This window comes from Rhinatrema bivittatum, chromosome 7 (assembly GCF_901001135.1).
Source record: "Rhinatrema bivittatum chromosome 7, aRhiBiv1.1, whole genome shotgun sequence".
NCBI lineage: Eukaryota > Metazoa > Chordata > Amphibia > Gymnophiona > Rhinatrematidae > Rhinatrema > Rhinatrema bivittatum.
This window is the reverse complement of record NC_042621.1, coordinates 216292654-216317376: the sequence shown is the minus strand read 5'-3', so window position 1 is coordinate 216317376 and position 24723 is coordinate 216292654. Positions and strand designations below refer to the sequence as shown.

Below are 24723 nucleotides of genomic sequence, written 5' to 3'. Positions count from 1 at the left end.
TGGCTTGGGTGGAAGATGAAAAAGCTCACCCGAATGTCCAGTAGGAGATGAATCTACTTCTAGGATGACTTTCACTGACACTACTGTGTTATCTTCACGATCTCTTGAAATCTCAATCGGTGAAGAAGCAGCAGCAAAATCCAAGAATCCCGAAGTCTTTGATGAGCAAGGGGAAAGCGGAGGCAACCGCAGCAAGCTTCTACTCTGCCCCCTCCCTTGCAGTCGCAGAAGCAGTGTCACCCCGAACCTTCCTTTTTCGTTTAGGCAGCATCTTTTGAAAAAAACAAGAAAATAGGGACAGCACTTGAACGCATCTAGATCACGCAGCCATCTTACCCCCTCTCCAGTCCAAACCTTTTTTAAACTCAGCTACACTAATTTCCTTTACCACATCCTCTGGCAATGAAATCCAGAGCTTAATTGTGCGTTGAGTGAAAAAAAAATTTCTCTAATTTGTTTAAATGCACTACTTGCTAACTTCATGGAGTGTCCCCTAGTCCTTGTATTATCTGAAAGAGTAAATAACTGATTCACATTTACCCATTTTAGTCTTCTCATGATTTTATAGACCTCTATCATATCCTCCTTCAGCCGCCTCACCTCCAAGCTGAACAGACCTAATTTCTTTAGCTTTTCCTCATAGGGGAGTCATTTCATCCCCTTTAGCATTTTTGGTTGCCCTTCTCTCTCCCTTTTCTAGTGTAACTATATTTTTTTTGAGATGCGATAATCAGAATTGCACACAGGACTCAAGGTGCGGTTTTGTCACACACACACTCCCTCTCTCTTATGCACATGCTCCCTTTCTCTCAAACACATGCTTTCACATACACACACACACACACACACACACATGCTTCCTCTCATACATACATGTTTACACACACATATGCTTTCTCTCTCTCATACACCCATACTCTCTCTCACACACATCCTGTCTCTTTCATACACACATGCTCTCACATACACATTAATTTATTTAAAAGTATTTTAGTATAGTTTGGGGCAGAATACAATTAAACATTCATAATCATTAAAACAAAACAACATAAAAATAGCAAACAGTAAAATCTGCTTAGAGTAATATACACAGATTTATTTATTTATTTAGCATTTTTTTATATACCGAGGTATAGCAGAGTTGCCTTCACTCCGGTTTACATACAGAACAACGTGTTACATTGAACGATGTTTGAAATTTAAAAATATCAAAAATTAACAATGATGAGCAAAGACATAACAAGGAGAATGAATATAACAGGATAACACAGGGTGGAAACCCTGAGTAGGTGAACAGAGATATCTGGGAACATTGAAAAACAGAGGACATCTGCATCATGAAACAGGGAGATTGATTGAAGGAGATATTGAAAGATAGCAGGCTATGTTAATATACTATAAGTTCATTGAGTGCAGTCTTTAAAAGATTGGCTGAGTAGCCAGGATTTTAGGTCTTTTTTGAAGGATTTTAAGTTTTCTTGATTGGTGAGGAAATGAGGTAATGAATTCCAAAGTTTTGGGCCAATAATGGAAAGGGCTCTGTTTCTGGTGGAGGATAATTTGGCCTGTGGGAGTGAGGGAATCACTAGTTGGATTTTACTAGTCGTTCTTGTTGTTCGTTGAGAGCAATGTAAGTGAATGATGTCATCAAAGGTGGAGTAATCGTCTTTGTATATTGCATTGTGAAGAATAGAGAGAACTTTGAATTCTACTCTTTTTTCAATAGGGAGCCACTGTAATTGATTGAGAACAGGTGTAATGTGATCGGCTTTTCTTTTACCTGTTAGTACTCTGGCTGCAGCGTTCTGAAGGAGCTGTAGGGGTCTCAAAGAAGATTTAGGAAGGCCAATCAAAAGGGAGTTGCAGTAATCCAGACTGGAAAATAAGAGGGCTTGTAGGACGGTTTTGAAATTGTGGGGGTGAAGCAGAGGTTTTAGATGTTTTAATATTTGAAGTTTGTAGAAGCCTTCTTTTATTTTTGTAGCAATGTGTTTTTTGTAGTTTAGGTCAATGTCTAACCAAAATCCCAGGTCTTTAACGCTCTCTTTAAGATGGACGAGAGTCTTATCAAAGTGGAAGGGAGGAATTGTTTTATGATCAGGATATTTTTTGGCAATTAGGATACATTCAGTTTTGCTGGTATTTAGACATAGTTTGAGATGAATTAGCATGTTTCTGATTGTGTCTAGGTGTGAAGCTGCTTTAGACATAGCATCTTCTAATGAGGAGGAAATTGGAATGAGGCATACATGTAATAAGTTATGTTGAGTCTAGATAGGAGATGGCAAAGAGGGGTAAGGTAAATGTTGAATAAGATGGGTGAAAGTGCTGATCCTTGTGGCACACCTGTTTCGAGGGGGATGGGGTTTGATGAGCAATTGTTGTGAGAAACTTTGAAGTGTCTATTATTGAGGAAGGATGTAAACCAACTAAGAGTCTTGCTAGCTAGTCCAATGGATTCTAGACATGAGATAAGAATTTTATGATCCACTGTGTCGAAGGCTGCAGAGAGGTCTAAAAGAATCAGAAGGTATACTTTTTTGTTGTCAAGTCCTCTTAGGATAGTATTGGAGAGGTTAAGTAGGAGGGTTTCAGTGCTGTGGTTCTTTCTGAAGCCGAATTGGGAGGGAAAGAGAATTTTGTTATCGTCTAGATCAGGGGTCAGGAACCTATGGCTCGGGAGCCAGATATGGCTCTTTTGATGGCTGCATCTGGCTCGCAGACAAATCTTTAATAAAAAAATAAAAATCTAACAAAATCCCCCACCCTCCAGACGCCCCTCAAGACCTCCAAAATTAATTTACTACAATCCCCACCCTCCTGACCCCCCCAAGACCTGCCAAAAGTCCCTGGTGGTCCCTGGTGGTCCAGGAGCGGCCCGGGAGCGATCTCCTGGACTTGGGCTGTCGGCTGCCAGTAGTCAAAATGGCGCCGACGGCCCTTTGCCCTCACTATGTCACTGGGGTCGACCAAAGGCGGCGGTAGCCCCTGTGACATAGTAAGGGCAAAGGGCCGTCGGCTGCCAGTAATCAAAATGGCATTGACGGCCCTTTGCCCTTACTATGTCACAGGGGCTACCACCGCCATTGGTCGACCCCAGTGACATAGTGAGGGCAAAGGGCTTTCGGCGCCATTTTGACTACTGGCAGCCGACAGCCCAAGTCCAGGAGATCGCTCCCGGACCCCCGCTGGACCACCAGGGACTTTTGGCAGGTCTTGGGGGGGTCAGGAGGGTGGGGGTTGTAGTAAATTAATTTTGGAGGTCTTGGGGGGCGTCAGGAGGGTGGGGGGTTTTATTAGATTTTTACTTTTTTATTAAAGATTTGTCTGCGAGCCCTGGACCCCCGCTGGATCACCAGGGACTTTTGGTAGGTCTTGGGGGGGGGGGGGTTAGGAGGATGGGGGGTTGTAGTAAATTAATTTGGCAGATCTTGGGGGCATCAGGAGAGTAGGGGGTTGTAGTAAATTAATTTGGTAGGTCTTGGGGGAGTCAGGAGGGTGGGGGGTTGTAGTTAGTACGGCTCTCACGGAATTACATTTTAAAATATGTGGCGTTCATGGCTCTCTCAGCCAAAAAGGTTCCCGACCCCTGGTCTAGATGTTCGTTGAGTTGTTTCAAAGCTGCCTTCTCAATCATTTTGGCGAAAAAGGGTAGGTTGGAGATTGGGCGGTAGTTGTTTAGGTCATCTGGGTTGAGGTTTTTTTTCTTTAATAAGGGTGTGATGGTGGCAATTTTTAACTTGGGAGGCAGCTCACCTTCCTCGAGCGACTTGTTGATGATTGCTGAAATTGTTGGAGCTAAAGGATAAGCAATTTCTTTAAGTGCTCGGGTGGGAATGGTGTCAAGTTCGTGTCGTGCAGGGTTGATTTTCTTCAGCATTTTTTCTGTTTCTATGAAGGAGATAGGTCTGAAATCGAGCCAAGGAGGGATGTTAATTGTTGATGATTGAAAACTGAAGCTTGAAGTGGAGTTAAAGGTATCTGTTATTTTGGAGATTTTGTCCTTAAAGAAGGCGGCTAAATCTTGGCTTAGGTTTTTATTGGTGATAGTTGCGTTGGAGGTGGAGATATCAGAAATGAGGTTATTTACAAAGTTGAACAAGGATTTGGGTTTGTTAGAGGAATTAATAATTTTAGAGCCGTAGTAGTTCCGTTTGTATTTTGGATTGATTTTTTGTAGGCTGCTAATTGTGTACGGTATTTTTGTTGTGTAGCAGGTAGCTTATTTTTTTGCCATTCTTTCTCTGTTTTCCTGAGAGCTGATTTCATGTTTTTTAGGGTGGTGTTAAACCAGGGGTTTTGAATTTCGTTTTTTTCTTTAGCCGTTTGATCTTCTCCGGGTTAATGATGTTAGCGGTTGTTTCAGTAATTGCAGACCAGGAATGGATTATGTTTATGTTTGATAAATCTAGATTTGCTAGTTGAAGTCCTAGCTCTTGAAGGAGAAGATTCGTTTGAAAAGGAGGACGGAATTTGAAGGATTTTTTTGTAGAATTATTATTTGTTGTGTTGTTGTAGTTTGTTTGAGACTTGCAAAGTAAGAGATGGTGGTCAGACCATGGAACTGGGTTGTGAGAAATGGAAGAGTTCGTGAAGAAGTTATTGGTGAAAATCAGGTCAAGTGTGTGACCTGCTTTGTGAGTAGGGTTGTTCACCTGAAGGATGAAGTTTAAACTTGACAGCATGTCTAGTAGGGTTTCGCAGCTTGGAGAACAGGGGTTGGCATCTGTATGGAGGTTGAAGTCTCCAAGGATGATAGAAGGTTTTTTTGTGTTGATGTTTGAAATAAGAAATTCAATGAGCGGTGAGATGTTGCTGTCTAGCTGTTTGGGTGGGCAATATACAAGGCAGATTTGCAGATATTGGGAATCGAAGAGAGTAACTTCAAATTGTTTTGGGAGGTTATGTGGGATTATTTTCATTGAAAAGTGTTTTCTTATAATGAGTAGCAGGCCTCCTCCTCTTTTGTAATTGCAGGGAATTGAAAAGGTATCATAGTCATTGTGGGTAAGGTGGTTCAGAATTACTTGGTCGGTGTTTTTTAACCAGGATTCAGTTATGGCAAAGAAGTCAGGATTGTTTTCTTGTAGTATGTCGGAAATTAACATGTGTTTCTTGGACAAGGACTGAGCGTTGATGAGAAGGAAGGTGAGACAAAGTAAGTTTTTGTTGTTTTTCAATAGGGGAATGTTTATAAGGTGGCTGTGTCTGTTTTGTAGATGAGGGTTGTTGAATGTCACCATCTTTGATTAGGTGAGGGAGTGGAAGAGAGGAAAACGGGTGAAGAGAACAGGAAGTTGAAAGAAACTGAAGGGTCCGAGTGGTGGATGCTGGAGGTTGAGTGCAGTCCGAGTGATGGATGGTAGAGGTTGAGTGTAGTCCAACTGATGGATGCTGGATGTTGAGTGTAGTCCAACTGATGGATGCTGGAAGGTTGAGTGCAGTCCGAGTGATGGATGCTGGAGGTTGAGTGTAGTCCAACTGATGGATGCTGGAGGTTGAATGTAGTCCAACTTACGGATGCTGGAGGTTGAGTGTAGTCGTTGAGTGTAGTCCAACTGATGGATGCTGGAGGTTGAGTGCGGTCCGAGTGATGGATATTGAAGGTTTGTTTATGGGTTTCTGGAAGAGGAGTGGGACTCGGAGAGGGTTCCTGGTCAAAAGGAGAGCGGGTACATTCCGTTCGAATCGATAGATTCTCAGCCGAAGGAGGGGGTGACTGAAGGTTGAGATCAGGAGATGATTTTCCTTCTTTTATTTATTTTTTTCTATTTTCTACTTCTTCTTGAGACTCAGGGGCTGCACGAAGGGGCGCACAAAGGGGCCAGCCCCTTTGTCGCACTCCTTCGGCGTGCGACGCCGGCGCGCGGCGCCTGAAGGTACTTAAATTTAAACCTCCCTCTCCGTTCCTGATTGGATGTCCCCTGGGTGGTGGGCGGGTCCCAGAGCCGCGTGGATGGGCGGCGCGGCTGGCAGGAGGCGCGATCGGTGGCTGGGCTCGCCGGGGGAAGGGGAGACAAGGAGGCCTTACCCCGACGGGTCTGGGCGCCGATCGCGCAGGCCTTCACTCCCTCGGAGCACAGCAGCAACGGCGGCAGTAGCGTCAACGGAGGTCCGGGACAATCTAGCGCGGCGCCTGCAGGTACTTAAATTTAAACCTCCCTCTCCGTTCCTGATTGGATGTCCCCTAGGTGGTGGGTGGGTCCCAGAGCCGCGTGGATGGGTGGCGCGGCTGGCAGGAGGCGCGATTGGTGGCTGGGTTCGCCGGGGGAAGGGGAGACAAGATGTTGACATAGGCATTCTTGAAGCATTGTGGTTTTAGAGACAGAAGAGTTACAGTTATAAATAGCCAAGGTAGGTAATGGTAGAGTCATGGAGATGTTCATTTGTATGTAACCATGGACAGTACATCATAGGGGCTAGTTATCAGGAAAGGCCAGCTGGAATAAAAATGTTTTTAATGATTGCTTAAAGATCTTGGGATCTAGTTTTGGTGAGGCATACAACTTTTGGGGAGGGGATATTTAACAGGCATCAGCCTGCAAAACATAGAGCACATGTAGGAGTATGAATTTGAGAATAGACTGTATCCAAAGAGATTTGATGTTGTGAGGAAGGTTATGAATGATTATGGCAGTTTTGTATTTTATGCGGAAATGGACTGGCAACCAGCAATGCTTTAAGAACAGGAGTGATATGGTCTTGTATATGTGATCCAGTAAGTAACTGAGTGTCAGACAGAATTATGTATGATCTGTAAGGGCTGAATAGTAGAGAGAAGTAAGCCTGAATATAGAGAGATCTGAAAGAACTAGGGTCTGAAGGACAGTACAAAAGTTGACTGGTTCCAAAAGCAATTTAAAATGATGTAATAATTTTAGTTTGAAATTAAGGATTGAATTACTGACTGCATGTCATTTCATTGTTGAGTTTGAATCAAGATGGATCCCAAAATTTCAGACTTTTTGTGAAAACTGAATGTCAGCGCCAAAGTGTGTAAGAATTGGAGGATTTGGATATGAAGCAGGCTGTCCCAGAGAAATAATTTCAGTCTCTTATGTTGAGAGAGAATTTATTTTGTGAAATCCAATCCTGAATCCTAGATAAACAGAGAGAGAAGAATTGGTTAGTAATTTGCCAAGTGGATAACAACAGGAAGGCAAACTAAATATCATCAGTAAAGAGCTTGTATGAGACACCAAGCTGTTCTAGAACTCGACATAGTGGAGTTAAGTAAATATTGAACATGTGGAGAACAAAGCAGAACCTTGAGGAACACTGGATTGTATGGGGTACCAGGAGGAACTGAATTTATTGATTTTGATTTGGTATGTTCAGTTGGTCAAGTAAGAGGAAAATCAGGTGCGAACTGTGCCACCTACTCCTATTTCTTTAAGTCTCAATAAGAGATATTGCATGATTGAACATGTTGAATGCAGTAGAGATGTGAATCGTGTCCTCGATCGTCTTAACGATCGATTTCGGCTGGGAGGGGGAGGGAATCGTATTGTTGCCGTTTGGGTGTTTGAAGTATCGTGAAAATCGTGAAAATCGTGAGCCGGCACACTAAAACCCCCTAAAACCCACCCCCGACCCTTTAAATTAAATCCCCCACCCTCCCAAACCCCCCCCCCAAATGCCTTAAATTACCTGGGGGTCCAGCGGCGGTCCGGAACGGCAGCGGTCCGGAACGGCCTCCTGCAATTGAATTGTGTTGTCTTCAGCCGGCGCCATTTTTCGTTCAGCGGCGGTCCGGAACCCCCGCTGAACGACCTCCTGCAGTCGATCTCCTGCCGGCGCCATTTTCCGTACGGAAAACGATTCGCGGCAGGAGATCGTTTTCCGGACCCCCGCAGGACCCCCAGGGACTTTTGGCCAGCTTTGGGGGGCCTCCTGACCCCCACAAGACTTGCCAAAAGTCCAGCGGGGGTCCGGAACGACCTCCTGCAGTCGAATCGTGTTGGTCTATGGCCGCAGCCATTTTGCGCCGCCATTTTGAAAAATGGCGCCGGCTGAAGACAACACAATTCAATTGCAGGAGGCCGTTCCGGACCACTGCTGTTCCGGACCGCCGCTGGACCCCCAGGTAATTTAAGGCATTTGGGGGGGGTTCGGGAGGGTGGGGGATTTAATTTAAAGGGTCGGGGGTGGGTTTTAGGGGGTTTTAGTGTGCCGGTTTTCCTGCCCTCCCTCTTCCCCCGATTTACGATTGTTTGACGATAAATCGGGGGAATTGGTATTGTATCGTGGCCCTAAAGATTTTTGACGATTTAAAATATATCGGACGATATTTTAAATCGTCAAAAAACGATTCACATCCCTAGAATGCAGGGCTATCTAGCAATATTAAGATGTATCCTGTGCTGGAATCAAATCCATGATGGAAAATGTCTAGTAAAGAAATGAGTAAGGTTCCAGTATTGTGTGCTTTGTGAAAGCCAAATTGATGTTGGTCTAATAGTGAGTGATCATCTAGAAATTGAGATAGTTGGTGCAAGACTACTGATTCAATTACCTTTGCAATAAATGGGAGTGAGGAAATGGGCCTATAGTTATCCAGTTCTTAAGTGTTAAGAGATGTATTTTTTAATAACGGCCTTACTGATGCTGTTTTTAAACATGAGTAAGAAGGCTGAAGATAATGAAAAATTGACAATATCAGCAATAGGTTGACAAGTATTGTCCCAACAGCACTTTAGTAATGCAGTGGAACATGGATCAATTGTATAAGTGGTACAGTTCATGGCTTTAATTGTGTTGATGATTTCACATTGGGGAAACCTCTTCAAAGTTATCCCAAATAATGGGAATAGCTAGCACAGGTGATGTTGAACTGATAACAGAGGTAAAAGATGCTGACAGCTTTGAGATCTTAGAAGCAAAATGTTTTGCAAATGATTTGCAAAAAGCTAGATTTTAAGATGTGCGCGCACAGTTCCCGGCACGCACACATGGATGCACCAATTTTATAACATGCGTGCGTCGGCACGTGCATGTTATAAAATCCGATGTCTGCGCACATATGTGCACCCAATTTTGTATTGGCGCGTGCTTGGGGGGGGGGATTTTTTAAAGCACGCACAGCGACACGATCAGGCCTTTGCCCAGTTCCCTCCCAGTCTGCTCCAATTGTGTGGGACTCAACAGGTTCTGCTGCCTGCCATCATCACATGGGGGTCTGCTGCTGTCTGGTTCAGCACCAATGTCATCAATCCAAGCCGGACTTGCAACCGCTCCAGGACAGTGACCACAGATATGGAAAATGGTGGATGGATGGATGGGAGGACTAGGAGAGCTGGTGTCTGGGGAGCAAAGCAGGAGCAACGAGTAGGGCAGGTGGGGGCATTAGAGAGAGCAAGAGGACTGAATAGGGAAAAGTAGGAGGGTGGCTGAAGGGAAGTGGGGGAAGACAACAGAAGACAGAGAGAGAGAATGGGGGTCTAAATGGGGAGGACAACAGGGGAATGGGGCAAGCACAATGGGAGTGGGGAGGGGCTGAAGGGAGAAGAGGAGGATTTTGCTGAAGGAGGAAGAAGCTGTTGGGGATAGGGACTTTTCTTCCCCCCAGCCTCCTCCTCTCTTCCCATCCTCTTCTGTCTCTTCGTATTCCCACTGCGTCTTGCTCTTGATCTCCCTCCCTTTCCCTTTTCCCTCAGTCCCCTTCTCACCTGACACCAAGCATATCCCCCTTCTACAGACCTCACCTCTCTTGCCCATCCCCCTCTTCACCTTTCAGTCCTTTCTCTACCCCTATTTCCACCATCCCCTTCCTTTTGCCCAGATGAGGCACAATCGGTGGTACCACCCTAGGCCTGGCACAGTGCATCCTGTATGCCCTGGCTCCTCTTTCCACCCCTCTCTTCCCAGCATCCCTCTAGTCTCCTCTCTTTCATACGCCTCCCTACTAGCAGCATTTACTTTGCCCCTCATTTTGCCAAGGGCGAGTACTACAACATCCCAATTATTCCAGTACTACAACCTTTTCCCGTCGATAGCAGGGCTGAATTAGCAATGCTGTCATGGGATCTGCCAGTCAGGTCCGGGAGGTGGAGCTTGTCAAAGCAGAGATCAGAGCTTTGCTCTCTGCGGCTGCGTGTGTGTTCCCACGCAGAAAGTAACGGAATCTCCTCAGTCTGTTTTTTCCACGAGCGGGATCGCATGCGGAGCATGCTTTTTTGTTCCTCCTCCCCTTTCTTATTTTTTTGCCAATTCCTTTCATATTGTCTTTTTTTCTATTTCTTTTTCTCTCCATCTATCTTCTTCCCTCAAACATATAGTCAGGTTCTCATTCTCACATGCTTTCTCTCTCTCTCTCACACACACACAGGCTCTCACTCTCACATGCTCTCTCTCATACAATCATTCATACACAGTCTCTCTTTTGCACATGCTGTCTGACTCTCACACACCCAGACTCTTTCTCACTCCCACATGCTGTCTTGCTCAAGCACAGGCTCTCACTGTCACATGCTCTCTCTCATACAATCATTCATACACACAGGCTCTCACTGTCACATGCTGTCTCTCACACATACACACACAGGCTCTCACATGCTGTCTCTGCAAACATTCAGGTCCTCACTCCCACACACAATCTCTCAACTCATCTCATACACGCACAGACACACAGTCTCTCAACTCATCTCATACACGCACACAATCTCTCAACTCATCTCATACACACACTCTACGAGCCCTCAGCCTCTCTCTTACCTCTGGGCCTCCTCTTCATGGGTCGCTGCAGGATGGGCTCTGCAGCAGCCCTGATCTTCTCGGGCTGATCCGCGGTGGTAGCGGCCCTGAACTTCTCAGGCCAATCCACGGTGGGGACACTGCTACTGGGCCTCCTCCTCTTCTCAGCCCGCTGTAACAACGCTGCTCCTCTTCTGCACACGGCTGATGCTCCTCCTCCTTCCTGCCCGTGTGGCTCCGGCAACATTTTTCTTCCGGGGCCGCGTGGGCAGGAAGGAGGAGGAGCACCTGCACATTTAGACATGACCTTTTTCTTCGGTCAGCATTCAAAATGACTAATATTGCTGCTGATAGTTCTCCGGAACATAAGATGCAAACTAATAGAGAACAGTCGGTAGAGCCTGCAACATTTCCCATAGCAAACCAACCAGCTTCACCAAATTATAAACAGGATACATCATTTGACTCTCCTTCACCGCAAACATCCCCATCATCATCTACGGGATTCCCATCGGATCCGCAGGAACAACCTCATGAGCCGTATTCCCCTCCAGAAGACCTTACATACCCAAAATTTCTAGAAAAATCAGGTACAATACTGCATCTAGAGGTCCAAAAAGAGACAGACCCTAGGTCAGAAATCCTTGGTCTCCTAAACATTTTTGATACTCCAGGAGAACCAACATCTCTTCCACCACAAGTAATCCTGCACTCTGTCTTACAGAAATCCTGGGAAACACCTTACACAATCTCAGCGGTATCCAGGAAGACGGACATTAAATTCCGTATGAGGAAAACATCATCGTATTCTATACCACAATTACCTCATGCTTCAATTGTGGTAGAATCAGCGATGCAAAGATTTAAGAAAGCAAAGTCGCATTCCTCATACCCGCCAGCGAAAGATAACATCCCTTTTATAGCTTGTAAGCACTCATAGAGGTATTGTACCATGTAAGGTTGATGGTGCATAATTCGGGCACTCAACATGGAGTTATGGTATATTTTCCTACCAAACTCATCAAAATATTTGTTATCTTCAACGGCAGATCAGATACCACCGCCGCTTCGCGACATGGAAGAATGCTCATGACACCTTTTGAGGTCAATCTATGAAGCATATGAGACATCTTCCAGAGCATCTGCAACAATTATTGCAGCCCGAAGACTAGCATGGTTACGCTCAAGTTCGATACGTGAAGATTTGCACGAGAAACTAACAAACCTCCCATGTACAGGAGGTAACCTGTTCGGGGAACGATTTCAGGACACAGTAGGTAAACTGAAGGAGGAAGCTCTAGCAGTATAATCATTAACATCACAACCTCATTATTTGACTACACATTGTTATGTAGGATCTACTCATCGGCAATCATATGCCGACGAGTAAGACCTTACAGGTCTTACCAGTCCTTTCGTACACAGTCCTACCCTTCCTACCAGTGTCCTGCTCAACAACAAAATACCTCCAACCAATGTAGAGGTAAAGCACGTAACCAGAGACAGCAGGCTCAACAGCCGGCTACTGCACTAAAATCGACTCCATCTTTTTAGTTACCCAGCCACCATCACAACAGCAAGCACCACCTGGCAGGATTCATTCTTGCCTACCAGCCTGGGAAAGGATAACATCCGATCAATGGGTTTTGGAGATAGTACAACACGGTTATCAACTCCAGTTTGTCTCAAAACCCACATTACCTCATCTTTCCACTCTCAAGACTCACGACTTCCAACCACAATTGGAGGAGGAAATTGCTTTGCTTCGAAAACAATAAGCAATTCGGCGAATTTTCCCAGGAAACCAATCAGTAGGATTTTATTCCCCATATTTCCTCATAACCAAGAAGTCGGGTGGCCTTCATCCCATACTAGACTTAAGGGAATTGAACAAATTTCTCACCAAAGAGAAATTCAAAATGGTATCGTTGAAATCAATCCTTCCTCTAATTCAAACCAATGATTGGATGTGTTTCATCGATCTCAAGGATGCCTACACACACATTCCAATCCATCCATCCTCGTGGCGTTACCTATGCTTTCGCTACAAGCATCAACACTACCAGTACAAAGTTCTTCCCTTTGGACTATCGGCTGCACCCAGGGTTTTCACCAAATGCATGGTTGTGGTGGTAGCTCATCTCAGACAACAAGGTATAATCATCTTCCCATATCTGGATGATTGGCTCATAATTGCCCCAGCTCCAAACATCTTACTGGAACACCTCCAGCAAGTGATACAATGCTTACAAGAGTTAGGTTTGGTGATCAGTTTTCAGAAATCACACCTACAACCCACACAACAACTACAATTCATAGGAGCATACCTGGACACCACTTGCAACCGGGCATTCCTACCAAACGACAAAATATCACAATTCCGTCACCTTCTGCACGACTTGAACCTTACTCAGAAACCTTCAGCGAGACAAGTTCTAGTAGTCTTAGGCCACATGGTGGCGGCTATTTTCACGGTTCCCAACACCAGGCTACACATGAGACGCCTGCAATGGGGTTTTTAACATCAATGGAAACAACACTCTCAACCATTGACACAGAAAGTATCGTTGACCTCCGAGATGAGGAAAGACATAACATGGTGGCTCCTAGACTCCACCCTGTTCAAAGGAGCAATGTTCAGCTCCCCTCCCCACAACACAGTCTTAACCACGGATGCGTCTCGCAAGGGCTGGGGAGCACACCTCGAGATTTACGAGACACAAGGTTTATGGACAATCTAGGAACAGAACCTGCAAATAAATTTATTAGAAATCAGAGCGATTCGGAAGGCCTTACAAGTGTTCCAAGACCATCTGAACTCCTCAGGGTCATGGTCTACACGGACAATCACGTAGCAATGTTTTACATCAACAAACAAGGAGGGTCCAGTTCATGGTCCCTTTGCAAGGAGACCCTGCAAATATTCGAACACGCTCACAAAAATTGCATACATCTACAAGCAACTTACTTACCAGGAGTAGCAAACACAAGAGCGGACAGGCTAAGCCGCATCTTTCATTCTCACGAATGGGCACTCAATACAGAAATAGCCCAAGACATATTCATGCAGTGGGGGATACCTTCGATAGATCTCTTTGCAATGGAAATCAATGCTCAAGTTCCCACATTCTGCTCGATAAGACCAAGCCAATTCAGGATCACCCAAGATGCCTTCCTCAATCCGTGGAAGACAGGCCTCCTGTACGCCTTTCCTCCCATACCACTCATAACAAGGACAATTCAGAAGTGCATAGCAGACAAAGCTCAACTGATACTCATCGCCCTGGCATGGCCGAGGCAACCGTGGTACAGTTTTCTTCTCCTACTATCCATCATGGATCCAATTCGATTACTGAATCACCAAGATCTTCTCTGCCAAGATCAGGGGACACTTCTACACCCGTTACACTCATCTCTCCACTTGACAGCATGGAAATTGAGAGGCTCCTTTTAACAGAACAGGGAGTTTCCACTTCAGCACAATTAATTTTTTTAGAATCTAGGAAACTCTCAACCAGGAAATATTATAGCTATAAATGGAAATGCTATTCTACCTGGTGCAATTCCAAAGGGGTACCACCATTGGACTGCTCACCTGAATTGCTCATTGATTATCTCCATACACTATATGTAGCTGGTCTAGCAACATCATCCATCAGAGTTCATCTCAGCGCCATAGGTGCCTATCATAGACCAGTTAACAATATTCCTATATCCAATCACCCCTTACTATCTCGCTTCATCAAGGGGTTAACTCATCTTTGTCCTCCAATCACTAAGCCTCCAGTTCCGTGGAACCTTAACATAGTTTTGGAACAGCTCATGCTTTTCCCATTTGAACCCATGGACTCGGCACATATTAAATACCTCACATGGAAAGTTGTATTCCTGGTTGCAGTAACATCAGCACGAAGAGTTAGTGAATTACAGGTCTTGGTTCATTATTCACCATATCTGCAGTTTCATCATCAAAAAGAAGTTCTCCGAACTCACCCTTCCTTTCTGCCAAAAGTGGTTTCTCAATTCCATCTCAATCAGACCATGGAATTACCCACTTTTTTCCCTAAACCTCATACAAATGTAGGGGAAAACTACTGCACACACTAGATTGTAAAAGAGCCTTAGCATACTATAAAGAAAGAACAAGCTCGGACTCCCGTGTTTCTCAACTCTTTGTCTCCTTTGACCCAAAGACACCTGGATTACCGGTGGCTAAACGTACCATCTCAGCTGGATAGCGCAGTGCAACACACTTACCACATCCCACTTTTAATTATTTTTCAATCATTTGTAATCACGTTGTTAGTTCATAAGAACAAAAAACAAGGTGAGATTATTAGAATTTTTGGGATACACAGATTGAATTAATTTTTGGTCTCATCTTTAGCGGAGATTGACAGGAGTAATTAGTGTAATATATTGGGGCCGCTACTTGGTCACACATGCCATGGAAAGTTGGAAAAACATTTTCAGTTACACAGGAGATCAAGTTGAAAAAATCAAAGAGCAAGAATCTCTGTTCTCAGAATCCACAGAAGGACTGGATAATAAAGGTTGGGATGATTATGTCAAATTGAATAGGAAACTTATTAGAATACAAATGCATGGAATTACATTAGTGGAATATGTCAAACAACAAATAGTGCCAAGAGGGCTGAGGGTGTTGAAGGACCCCATGTTATTTTCTGATGATAGTGAATTCGTGGAAGTTTGGAGAGCTATCCTTAACAAATGCTCACTAGATTTAATGCTCTTGATCATTAATCGAGTGCAGCGACATACAGAAGAAGTTCAAACACAGATTCAAGAAACATTGGAAGCAGTAAATAAATTAACAGATTTTGAAAATAAATTAGAAGAGCATAGGATAGCTTTAGATCAATTCCGCGCAGACATCAAAGCGACTAAAATAACCAAATTTAAACGGGATCAAGCAGATTATTCAAATAACAGGGTATACAATTGGAAAAATCGTCAAGGAGAAATACAACAGAAAAAGGTAAAATTTAATTTTTCATCTGGAGAAAGTTCAGGCAGTTCGGAAGAAGGAGACACTGAAGAAGACAGACAAAAATCAAACAAATCAGCTAACAGAGGTCAAAAACCATCAGAAACAGGATCATCATATTCGAAAGATTTTTTAGGCAACAAACATCAAGGCAATCAGAGGAAACAACCAACAAAACACGATATTACCAACAAGCAAGGAAGAATCACGAGACAACAGCATTACAGAAACCAGACATCAGGCAAAAATCTTCAGCCATAATCAATTTGTCTAAAGTGTCTTTGACAAAAGATCAAATACAGGTACTAGAGAACGGACTTTCGTTTGTTCCAACACAGTTTCATAAAACTTTTGACACTCGTATCTGGACACACCGGTTTATAAGAAAATTAAAAATCAAATTATTCTTTAGTGCCCAAGAGGGAGGAACAGATGCCATAGACATTTCAATTGTACGCCCCAAATCACGTTGGGTGCCACAGGGTCCTGTGGATCCACACATTATTACATTTAAACACATGATCCTTAGAGATCTCGAAATCATGGAGAAGAAAGAGACCACTAGGCACCACAATTTAACAAAAAATTTAAGGATAGCCCTCCAACATTTGTCCAATGAACAGCAGCTAGTTATTAAACCGGCTGACAAAGGGGGTGCAATTGTGGTACAAGATACCACCATTTATCAAGCAACAATGTTGCAACACCTAGAAGATTCTAAATATTATCAGGTGTTAGATCAAGACCCCACAAAAGAATTGGTAGAGACTCTTCAAGATCTCACCGAGGAAGTTCCCTTTTTGACCTTGAAAGAGAAAAAATTCCTACAATGTAAACAACCCAAAGTACCGCTTATTTATTCAGTCCCTAAGGTGCACAAAAACATTATGTCCCCCCCAATAAGACCTATAGTCTCACTTTGGAACACAGTGCTAGAACCTCCAGCAATTTTTCTGGATAAAATTCTACAGCCTATAGTGATCAATGCGAAGTCCTATTTGAAAGACACAATACAATTTTTGAGAGAAGTTACAGAATTCCAGTTCACCCAAGATGAATGTTAGTTAGTAACCATGGACATTCAATCATTTTACATGCAGATTCCGCAACAGCAAGCAATTCAAGCTGTCATGACTCGGTTGATAAAAAAAAAAAGTCAATATCAGATACCTATACATTTTTTACATCAGCTTCTTGAATTGGTGCTTACTAACAACTACTTTAGATTTGGAGACAACTTTTATCACCAATCCCATGGCATTGCCATGGGGTCATCGTTGGCCCCTTCTGAGGCCAACATTTATGTTGCACAATTCGAAGAACAACATGTTTATACTTCTCAATGGTGGTCTAATATCAAATATTGGCGCCGATATATAGACTATGTTTTTTTAATATGGACGTCAACAAAAAAGGAGCTAGAAGATTTCTTACAGTAAGTTGATGTCAACAATACTGTTGACATCAACTTACAGTTTACTGCAGCGAGCAATCAAAAACAAATAGCTTATCTGGATGTTGAAATACAAAGAAAGGGGCAGAAATTTGAAACAACCATTCATCATAAAAGCACAGAAAGAAATACTTTGTTAAAGTACCATAGCCATCATGCCCCATCCCTCAAGCAGGGATTACCGGCAAGCCAATTTTTTTAGTTATAAGAGAATCTGTTCCACCAAAGAAGAATTTGAAAGACAGGCAGAGCTTTTGAAAAGCAAATTTAAAGATAGGGGGTACCCGAAGAAAATTATCAACAAAGCGTATAAAAGAGCTAAATTTTCAGATCGTAATCAGCTCTTACAATATAAAAACAAGAAAGAACAGGGCAGGTTGACCTGCATTATACCACAGAGCACAGCGACAGCATCCATCTTAGCTTCAATACGTAGACATTGGCCCATATTGTCAGTGCACAATGTATTTGAAGAATTTCCCTTGATAGCTACAACAAGAGGTTCAAATATCAGAGACAGAGTAGTTCATGCAGATATATCAAGAGACATGGAAGATGAACCACATAAGGGACAACACAGAGCATGTCAACATTGTGATATGTGTGCTATGACGATTGAGGGCAGTGAATGGGAAGATCCGATAACAGGATACTGCATAAAGAGGAGGAGAGATTCTGATTGTACTTCTAAAAATGTGGTTTATTTAATCCAATGTCTATGCCCAAAAAACTACATTGGCAGGACATCAAGAACCATTAGGATGAGATTGATCGAGCATAGATCAAAATTGAATACTAAAACTTTGGAAGCTCCAATAGTTGATCATTGTGTCAAACATGATCATCGGTTTGATCAATTAAGATGGACTATTATAGACATGGTGGAGAACAAACTACGAGGAGGAGACCAGAAAAGAAGTTTGAATTACAGTGAACAACACTGGATTTTCAAATTGAACACAGTTGTTCTGCAAGGGTTGAATGAGGAGATAGAGTGGGCAACTCTGCTTTAATAAGCTTGGTAAACAAGGACACCGCTTCAAATTGTCCATGAAAGGAAAAAGTTTGGAGACTAAGTGGGCGATTTTACTTTAATGATTTGGCGAATAATGATACCTTTTTACAAAGGACTGTGAACAGAGGCAAATTCTAATTAAACAGCTAAAGAGAGATCCAAGTATGACGTAACACGCAAGACGTTCCTCTATCCATTGGTGGATTTACGATCTGCTGACCTGTTTAAAAAAACACACTTCAAAAACGCCGGTGAAACAATGCCGCCACTTAGAGCTGGTTAGCTCGAGAGAGAGGAAGGACGAAGAATGCCATCGACCAGCGTTTATTAACTTGAGGCGAGAAAGAAGCGAATCGATAGAAGCACGCCACGGTTCAGAGTCTCAGCACCTGAGAGCGCGAATCAAAGAACGGACATATGCTCCCCTGACGAAGAAAGGACACCTTTTCGAAACACGGCTGTGTTGGGAGATAAGTCTTTGCGATAAATAATGATGCGGCATTTATAACATGAAGTTGGCGTTCACATGAATATTTCTCGATCGGAGATGAAAGTGAGATCTCTCCTTATTGATTAGGTTATAAGGTTTAAGCGCCTATTACAAGCCTCTAGAGGCAGAATTTTTTCAAAAAATTGGGAAAACCTAGAGATAAGGTGAAGATTATATTTTTAAATAAAAATGAATTAAATAAAAGATTGAACAAAATTTCAAAAAAATTGCATAAAACAAAGTGAGTGGGAGGGAGGTAAGTTAATGATTATATTGTAAAATAAGAGGCAAGGCCGTGGAGGCATGCATCTAAGTATGTGAAACATACCACATCCCGCTTTTAATTATTTTTCAATCATTTGTAATCACGTTGTTAGTTCATAAGAACAAAAAAACAAGGTGAGATTATTACAATTTTGGAATACACAGATTGAATTAATTTTTGGTCTCATCTTTAGCGGAGATTGACAGGAGTAATTAGTGTCTAAAATGTGTGTCACCAACATAAAAAGTTTGGAAAGCTCTATTTTACAAAAAACACCACTGATCATTTTAGAGGCCACCCTCTGGATCGACTCCATCCTGTTTTTATTTTTTGAAGTGCAGTCTCCAGAACTATACACAGTATTCCAAATGAGGTCTCACCAGGGACTTTTACAGAAGAAATATCACGTTCTTTTTTCTACTGTCCATTCCTTTGTCTATGCACCCAAGCATCTTTCTGGCTTTTGCTGACACCTTATCCACTTGTTTGGTTACCTTGAGACTATAAGATTTGATCACTCAGTGATGTCCACAAAAGTGAACAGGGGCTGTACAGTTTGGACTCCAAAATAGCTTTGACCTTCTACCTGGAGTAGACTAAATCCCATAAAAAGTCCACCAACTTTTTGTTTCTTTTGATACCAATAAAACTGAGATTGCCATTGCTAAACACATACTATCGTATTGGGTAACAGCTTGCATTTCCTTCTGTTATGTCCAGGAAGGCCTGAATCTGGTACGTCATATCAAGGCTCATGGTTTCAGAGCTATGGCAACCCAGGAACCCACTTACAATCAGTCTCAATGGAGGAGATCTGTAAGGCTGTGATGTAGAATTCTCTCCACACATTCACATTGCATTATTGTTTGGACAGGGACTGCTGATGCACAGTAGGATTGGCCAGTCTGCCCTGAAGAATCTCTTTGTGTAGAACCCAACCCCAACTCTCCTAATGCCTTTATTATTTCTCTTCCAGGCTGCTTCTTAAAAAATACATTGCACAGAAAAAGGTTGTTGCCACAAAAACAGTTGGTTTGCTTATTGACAGTTTTAGGTTTTTCCCTTTTTCATATGGGATAGCTAAGGATTCACCACTTGTCAGGACTGCCATTCTGCTTGTCCTCACAGAAAGCAGTTTGTTACCGGAGGACAAAATGGATGTCCATCCTCATAAAACCCACCCACCTCCCCTTGGAGTCGGTTTCTCCAAGTATCTATTAGATAAGGGAGCCCTGACCGACGTGCCGCAAATGCGCAGTAGAGAGCAGCTCTACCGCGCATGTGCGGGCGAGCATGTCGGTCAGAGCGGAGCGTGCCTGAAAAAAATGGCGCTGGGAGGAGCAGTAGCGGCGGAGAGGAGCAGCGGCGCGCGCGAGGGATGGACACCCCCCCCCCCCCAGAGATCTTCCATCTGCGCCATCCGAGGGAAGGGGTTGTGGATGAGCTGAAAGGGGAGGGGATTGAGAGAGGGGGAGTGACTGAGGGGAGGGAGGAGAGAGTGAGGGGAGGGGGACTAGAGGAGGGAGGTGAGAGGGACTAGCGGGGGGAGGTGAGAGGGAGTGGGAGAGAGAATAGAGGTGGGAGGGAGAATGAGGGGTAAGGAGAATGAGGGGGAGGGAGTGGGAAGAAGAATGAGTGGGAAGACTGAAAATTTTTTTTAAATGTAGCCCGTTGTTACGGGCTTAACAGCTAGTATGCTATATTAGAGATTGAAGGTGGCCTTGCTAGGCTGTATGGCATACTGTGCATGCCCATTTCTAGAAACTTAGAGATAAAAGTTCTGTGCCAGGCTCCATCTGATGATGTCACCCACTTGTGAAGACTGACATCCTGCTATTCTTGAAGAACACTTGTTAGGTAAGCAACTCTTCTTTAATTACACAAACTTAGACCGTGATTCATTAATGCATTTCTCCCATTCTAATTCTATGGGAAAATGCCTTGATGAATCAGGCCCTTATTTTGAAGATGTTCATATATCTTTATTCTTTTATGCTAAATACACCTTAATTCTCTTTTTCTGACAGTGTTGGGTTTTTTTTTGGCTTCTGTTTTTTAAATCAAAGCCAGAGAACCAAGGGGTGTGTTCTAGCACTTAGCCTGTTATGTTCCTAAACAAAACTGTGAAGTGAAATGAATTTTTCAAAAGAGGCAAAATTATGTATCTCATCAAGGCATTCAGAGTTTCCATAAATGTAATGCGCTGATTGGGATTTTTTTAATTATTCCCATTTTATGAGCTTTGCTGCTGTATTTTTAAACAAGTGTACCACTACTGATCTGACTGCTCTGGTTGTATGCAGCGGTGTCATGTGCTCATTCATTTTTGGTGAAATCTGAATGAGGCGCACTGTTTCCCCTTCTGGTTAAATAACCCACTCAATTCCATCATTGCCCTGATCCACAAAAGTAGCAGGTGAGCATGTTTGAGAGGAGTTTTAGAGGATATTACAGCCACTAGTGCATGTCTTATACTGGTTTAGTTTATAGCAGTCTGCGAGCCCTGTGGACTGACTTGAAAGAGATTGCAAGGTAGAAGAAGAGAAAGAAGTATGGCAGCCCCAGCCCTTAGCTGGACTGACCAGGGAAAGAAAAATATTCAGAAGGAAGACATAGAGGGGGTGATTTTCAAAACTATGCAGGCAGTTGCAAAGTCCACGGGTACTTTTCTCAACAGCTTCTCACTGATTCTGAAAGGGACAATACCTGCATGCTTTTTCCTTGAAAATCGCTGTGGGAAAAAGTACCCACAGAGAGTTGAACTTGCTTTTTCTGTGGGTACTTTTCCCCTGCAAAACAACATATGTAGTTTTGAAAATTTGAAACTTCATGCATTGTTGCCACCCCCAATCCCTGAACCCCCATACATTTAACTGTGGTTAACAGTTTGCGGGTTGCTGATGCCCCTGCTTACTTTTATTTGGGGAAGGGGTGGGCAATGTTCAGATAGGATAAATGGCTTTTGAAAATTGCCTTCATAGAAAACAACTTGAAGGTCTGAGAAACTATCAGTGCTGAAAGTATAAAACTTTGTCAGTATGGAAATAACTCTTCCAGTGGTGTGGGCCTGTAGTAGGATAGAGTTACCAAGTATGTTTCCCTAAGAACACAAGAAGAAAGAACTTACCACATGCAGTGCATATATCCCTGAAGGGATCCTCTTCCCTGGTGGGGTTGTGATTCTTAATATTGGAAAATATCTTCTTTTCTTCAATAGTTTAGCTTGATCCAGACTATAAGCTTGAACTGTGAGAGATGTTTTATTTGTATGGATTTAGGCAGTGGGAGGATCCAATTTGTCATTTCCTTATGTAGAAAGTAATGTACACTGCAAAGACCAAGACTTTGGAAGCTGTGCTTTTAATTCTTGCTTTTGAAGCAGGTGCTGAGATCTTCTATGATCGCCATGTCACGGACATCAACCTTCGAAATGGGAAATGGGAAGTCTGCAAGAAATCAGGTTCCCCAGAACAGTTTGATGTTGTGATTCTAACTATGCCTGTTCCTCAGATTTTACAGCTTCATGGTGACATCGGAAACTGTAAGTCTTTCATTAGCTACAGTGCAGCCATGTTGATATCTGGGTTTCAATAATTAACTTGCCTGCTTGACTGGGGCAAGTGGATTTTCTCGGCTGGCAAGGAGATATCCTTGGACCCAGTTGGGGCCTGGGAGGAGGTGGCATTTTTGGCCCTGAATGGGGCTCAAAAGACAGTGGGGAGGAAAGAAAGAGAACTCCAGTAGGGCTAGGCTATAGAGAAAAGGAATTAGAGGGATGGGAGAGAGAGAAGGAGGGGAGTGAAAGGACTGGGATGGGAGAGAGAAGGAGGAAATGGATGAAATGGAGGAGGACAGAGGATTGCATCCTGGGGGGTAGGGAATGGAGGAAGAGTTTCCTAGAAGCATGGAACCTCAGATGCAGGCTCAGAACCAGAGTCTCAATGAATGGATAAGACGATGGTGCAGGAAAGAGAGCTTTAGATTTCTTAGGAACTGGGGAACATTCGGGGAAGGGGAAGCCTATTCCAATAAGATGGGCTCCACCTTAACTATGGTGGAACCCAGCTACTGGTGCTAACATTTAAAAAGGAGATAGAGCAGCCTTTAAACTAGGCCATGGATGAAAGCTGATAGTCAATCAGAAGTGCATGATTCAGAGGGAGACATCTTCCAAGGATACGTGCAAAACAGGGAAGTTAGAATATCCCAATAGAAAGGTTGTGGTTAGATAAAGAGCACACAGTTGTAGATGATTCTACATTACCTGTATCTTCTGCTAATAAGCAGATTGTGAATACAAATAGAAATAAAAATGCAAAATGCAGACATTTTAAAAGATGTTTGTATGTAAATGCTAGAAGTCTGAAAGTAAGATTGAAGAGTTAGAACATATATAGTTATTGTATACATTTCAGAGATGTGGTGGAAGAGGATAACTAATGGGGCACTGTGAGACAAGGGTATAAATTATATCTTTGTGACAAGGCAGATCGAATAAGTGGCAGAGGTGGGGGTGGCACTGTATTTAAAGAATGGCATAGGGACAAGCATAATGCTAATCCTGCAGGAAACAAAATGCACTGTGGAATCCTTATGAATAGAAATTATATGTGTGGAATATAGCAGTGGGTATATAGTGGCCAAGATGAAGAAACAAACAGTGAAATGCTAGCTGAAATTAGAAAGGCAAATAAATTTGGCAACAGAATAAGAATGGGACATTTCAATTACCCCATCAATTTCAACCAAAATCCCCTGTGGTGGGCTCACTAAAAATAAAATACCACCATTAAAAATCTAACACCATTAGACAATGAACATAGATTAACCCCAAGAACACCCCATGAACACTTTATAAACTTTTAAATGTAATATACACTCACTTCAGTTTTTAATGAGAACAAATACGCCGTTCCTGTTTGTTTCAAGAGAATGCAACCATTCAAATCCACAGAGTATACATCACATGGTTTAAATATATGTTATTAGAATCAAACCCACCAATCAACATGATGAAAAGAAGGAAACCACCCAGTTTAACCAACCAGAGCTTAAAGAAACACACCTCACTCCATTTTATTATTTAAACCTGCTGGGTTTAAAGAGCCCAATTCAAATATCCACTTCTGTTCTTGTTGCAGGAGAAAGATCACATGTGAATGTTAAATTTGAGTCACTCATATTTAATACAGAAAGGGGTAGATTTTAAAAGCCCTGCGCGCGTAAATTCTGCCAGATTTACACGCGCAGGGCACTAGCGTGCTGGCGCGCCTATTTTGCATAGGCCGCCAGCGCGCACAAAGCCCCGGGATGCACGTAAGTCCTGGGGCTTTGCTTGGGGGGTGTGGTGTATGGGGCGTGTCCGGGGGCATGTTCATGAAAAGAAGATGGAACAAATGATAATTCCTTGTTCAAAACATTAGATTCACTTTTAATAATTCTTCTAGATGACAAATTTATATAAGAACACCTCAATAATGGAAATCAAATCAATAACCATAAATACCATCTGATTCTAAACTATAGCATTAATTATTTGCAGTGTCATATATTTCATATACATACAAGCAAAGAGTCTATTTTGCATACATTTTATTTTTTAGTTTTTATTTATTACTCATTCTATTGCACTTTTCCTATCTGCGTAATGCATTTATATAATACACAGCTTTATCAAACAGGTACAAAAACATCTACAATCAAACACAAAGTGGATATGTCAATATAATTAATCCATTATATGACTCACTTATACATTGTATATGGACATATCCTAACCCTTAACCCTAATAATATCACA

The 24723-nt window shown here is 42.8% G+C and overlaps 1 protein-coding gene across 3 annotated transcripts in view; it reads left to right on the top strand.

The window, feature by feature from the left end:
• RNLS (renalase, FAD dependent amine oxidase) overlaps nucleotides 1-24723 on the top strand; it is a 572873-nt gene that overhangs the window by 56926 nt on the left and 491224 nt on the right. For 2 of the 3 annotated variants that reach the window (XM_029609826.1, XM_029609824.1), the window contains exon 4: nucleotides 22303-22464. In XM_029609826.1, the coding sequence (XP_029465686.1) occupies nucleotides 22303-22464 (162 nt within the window). The remainder of the gene's footprint in view (nucleotides 1-22302; nucleotides 22465-24723) is intronic. The other variant, XM_029609825.1, reaches the window with a different exon arrangement.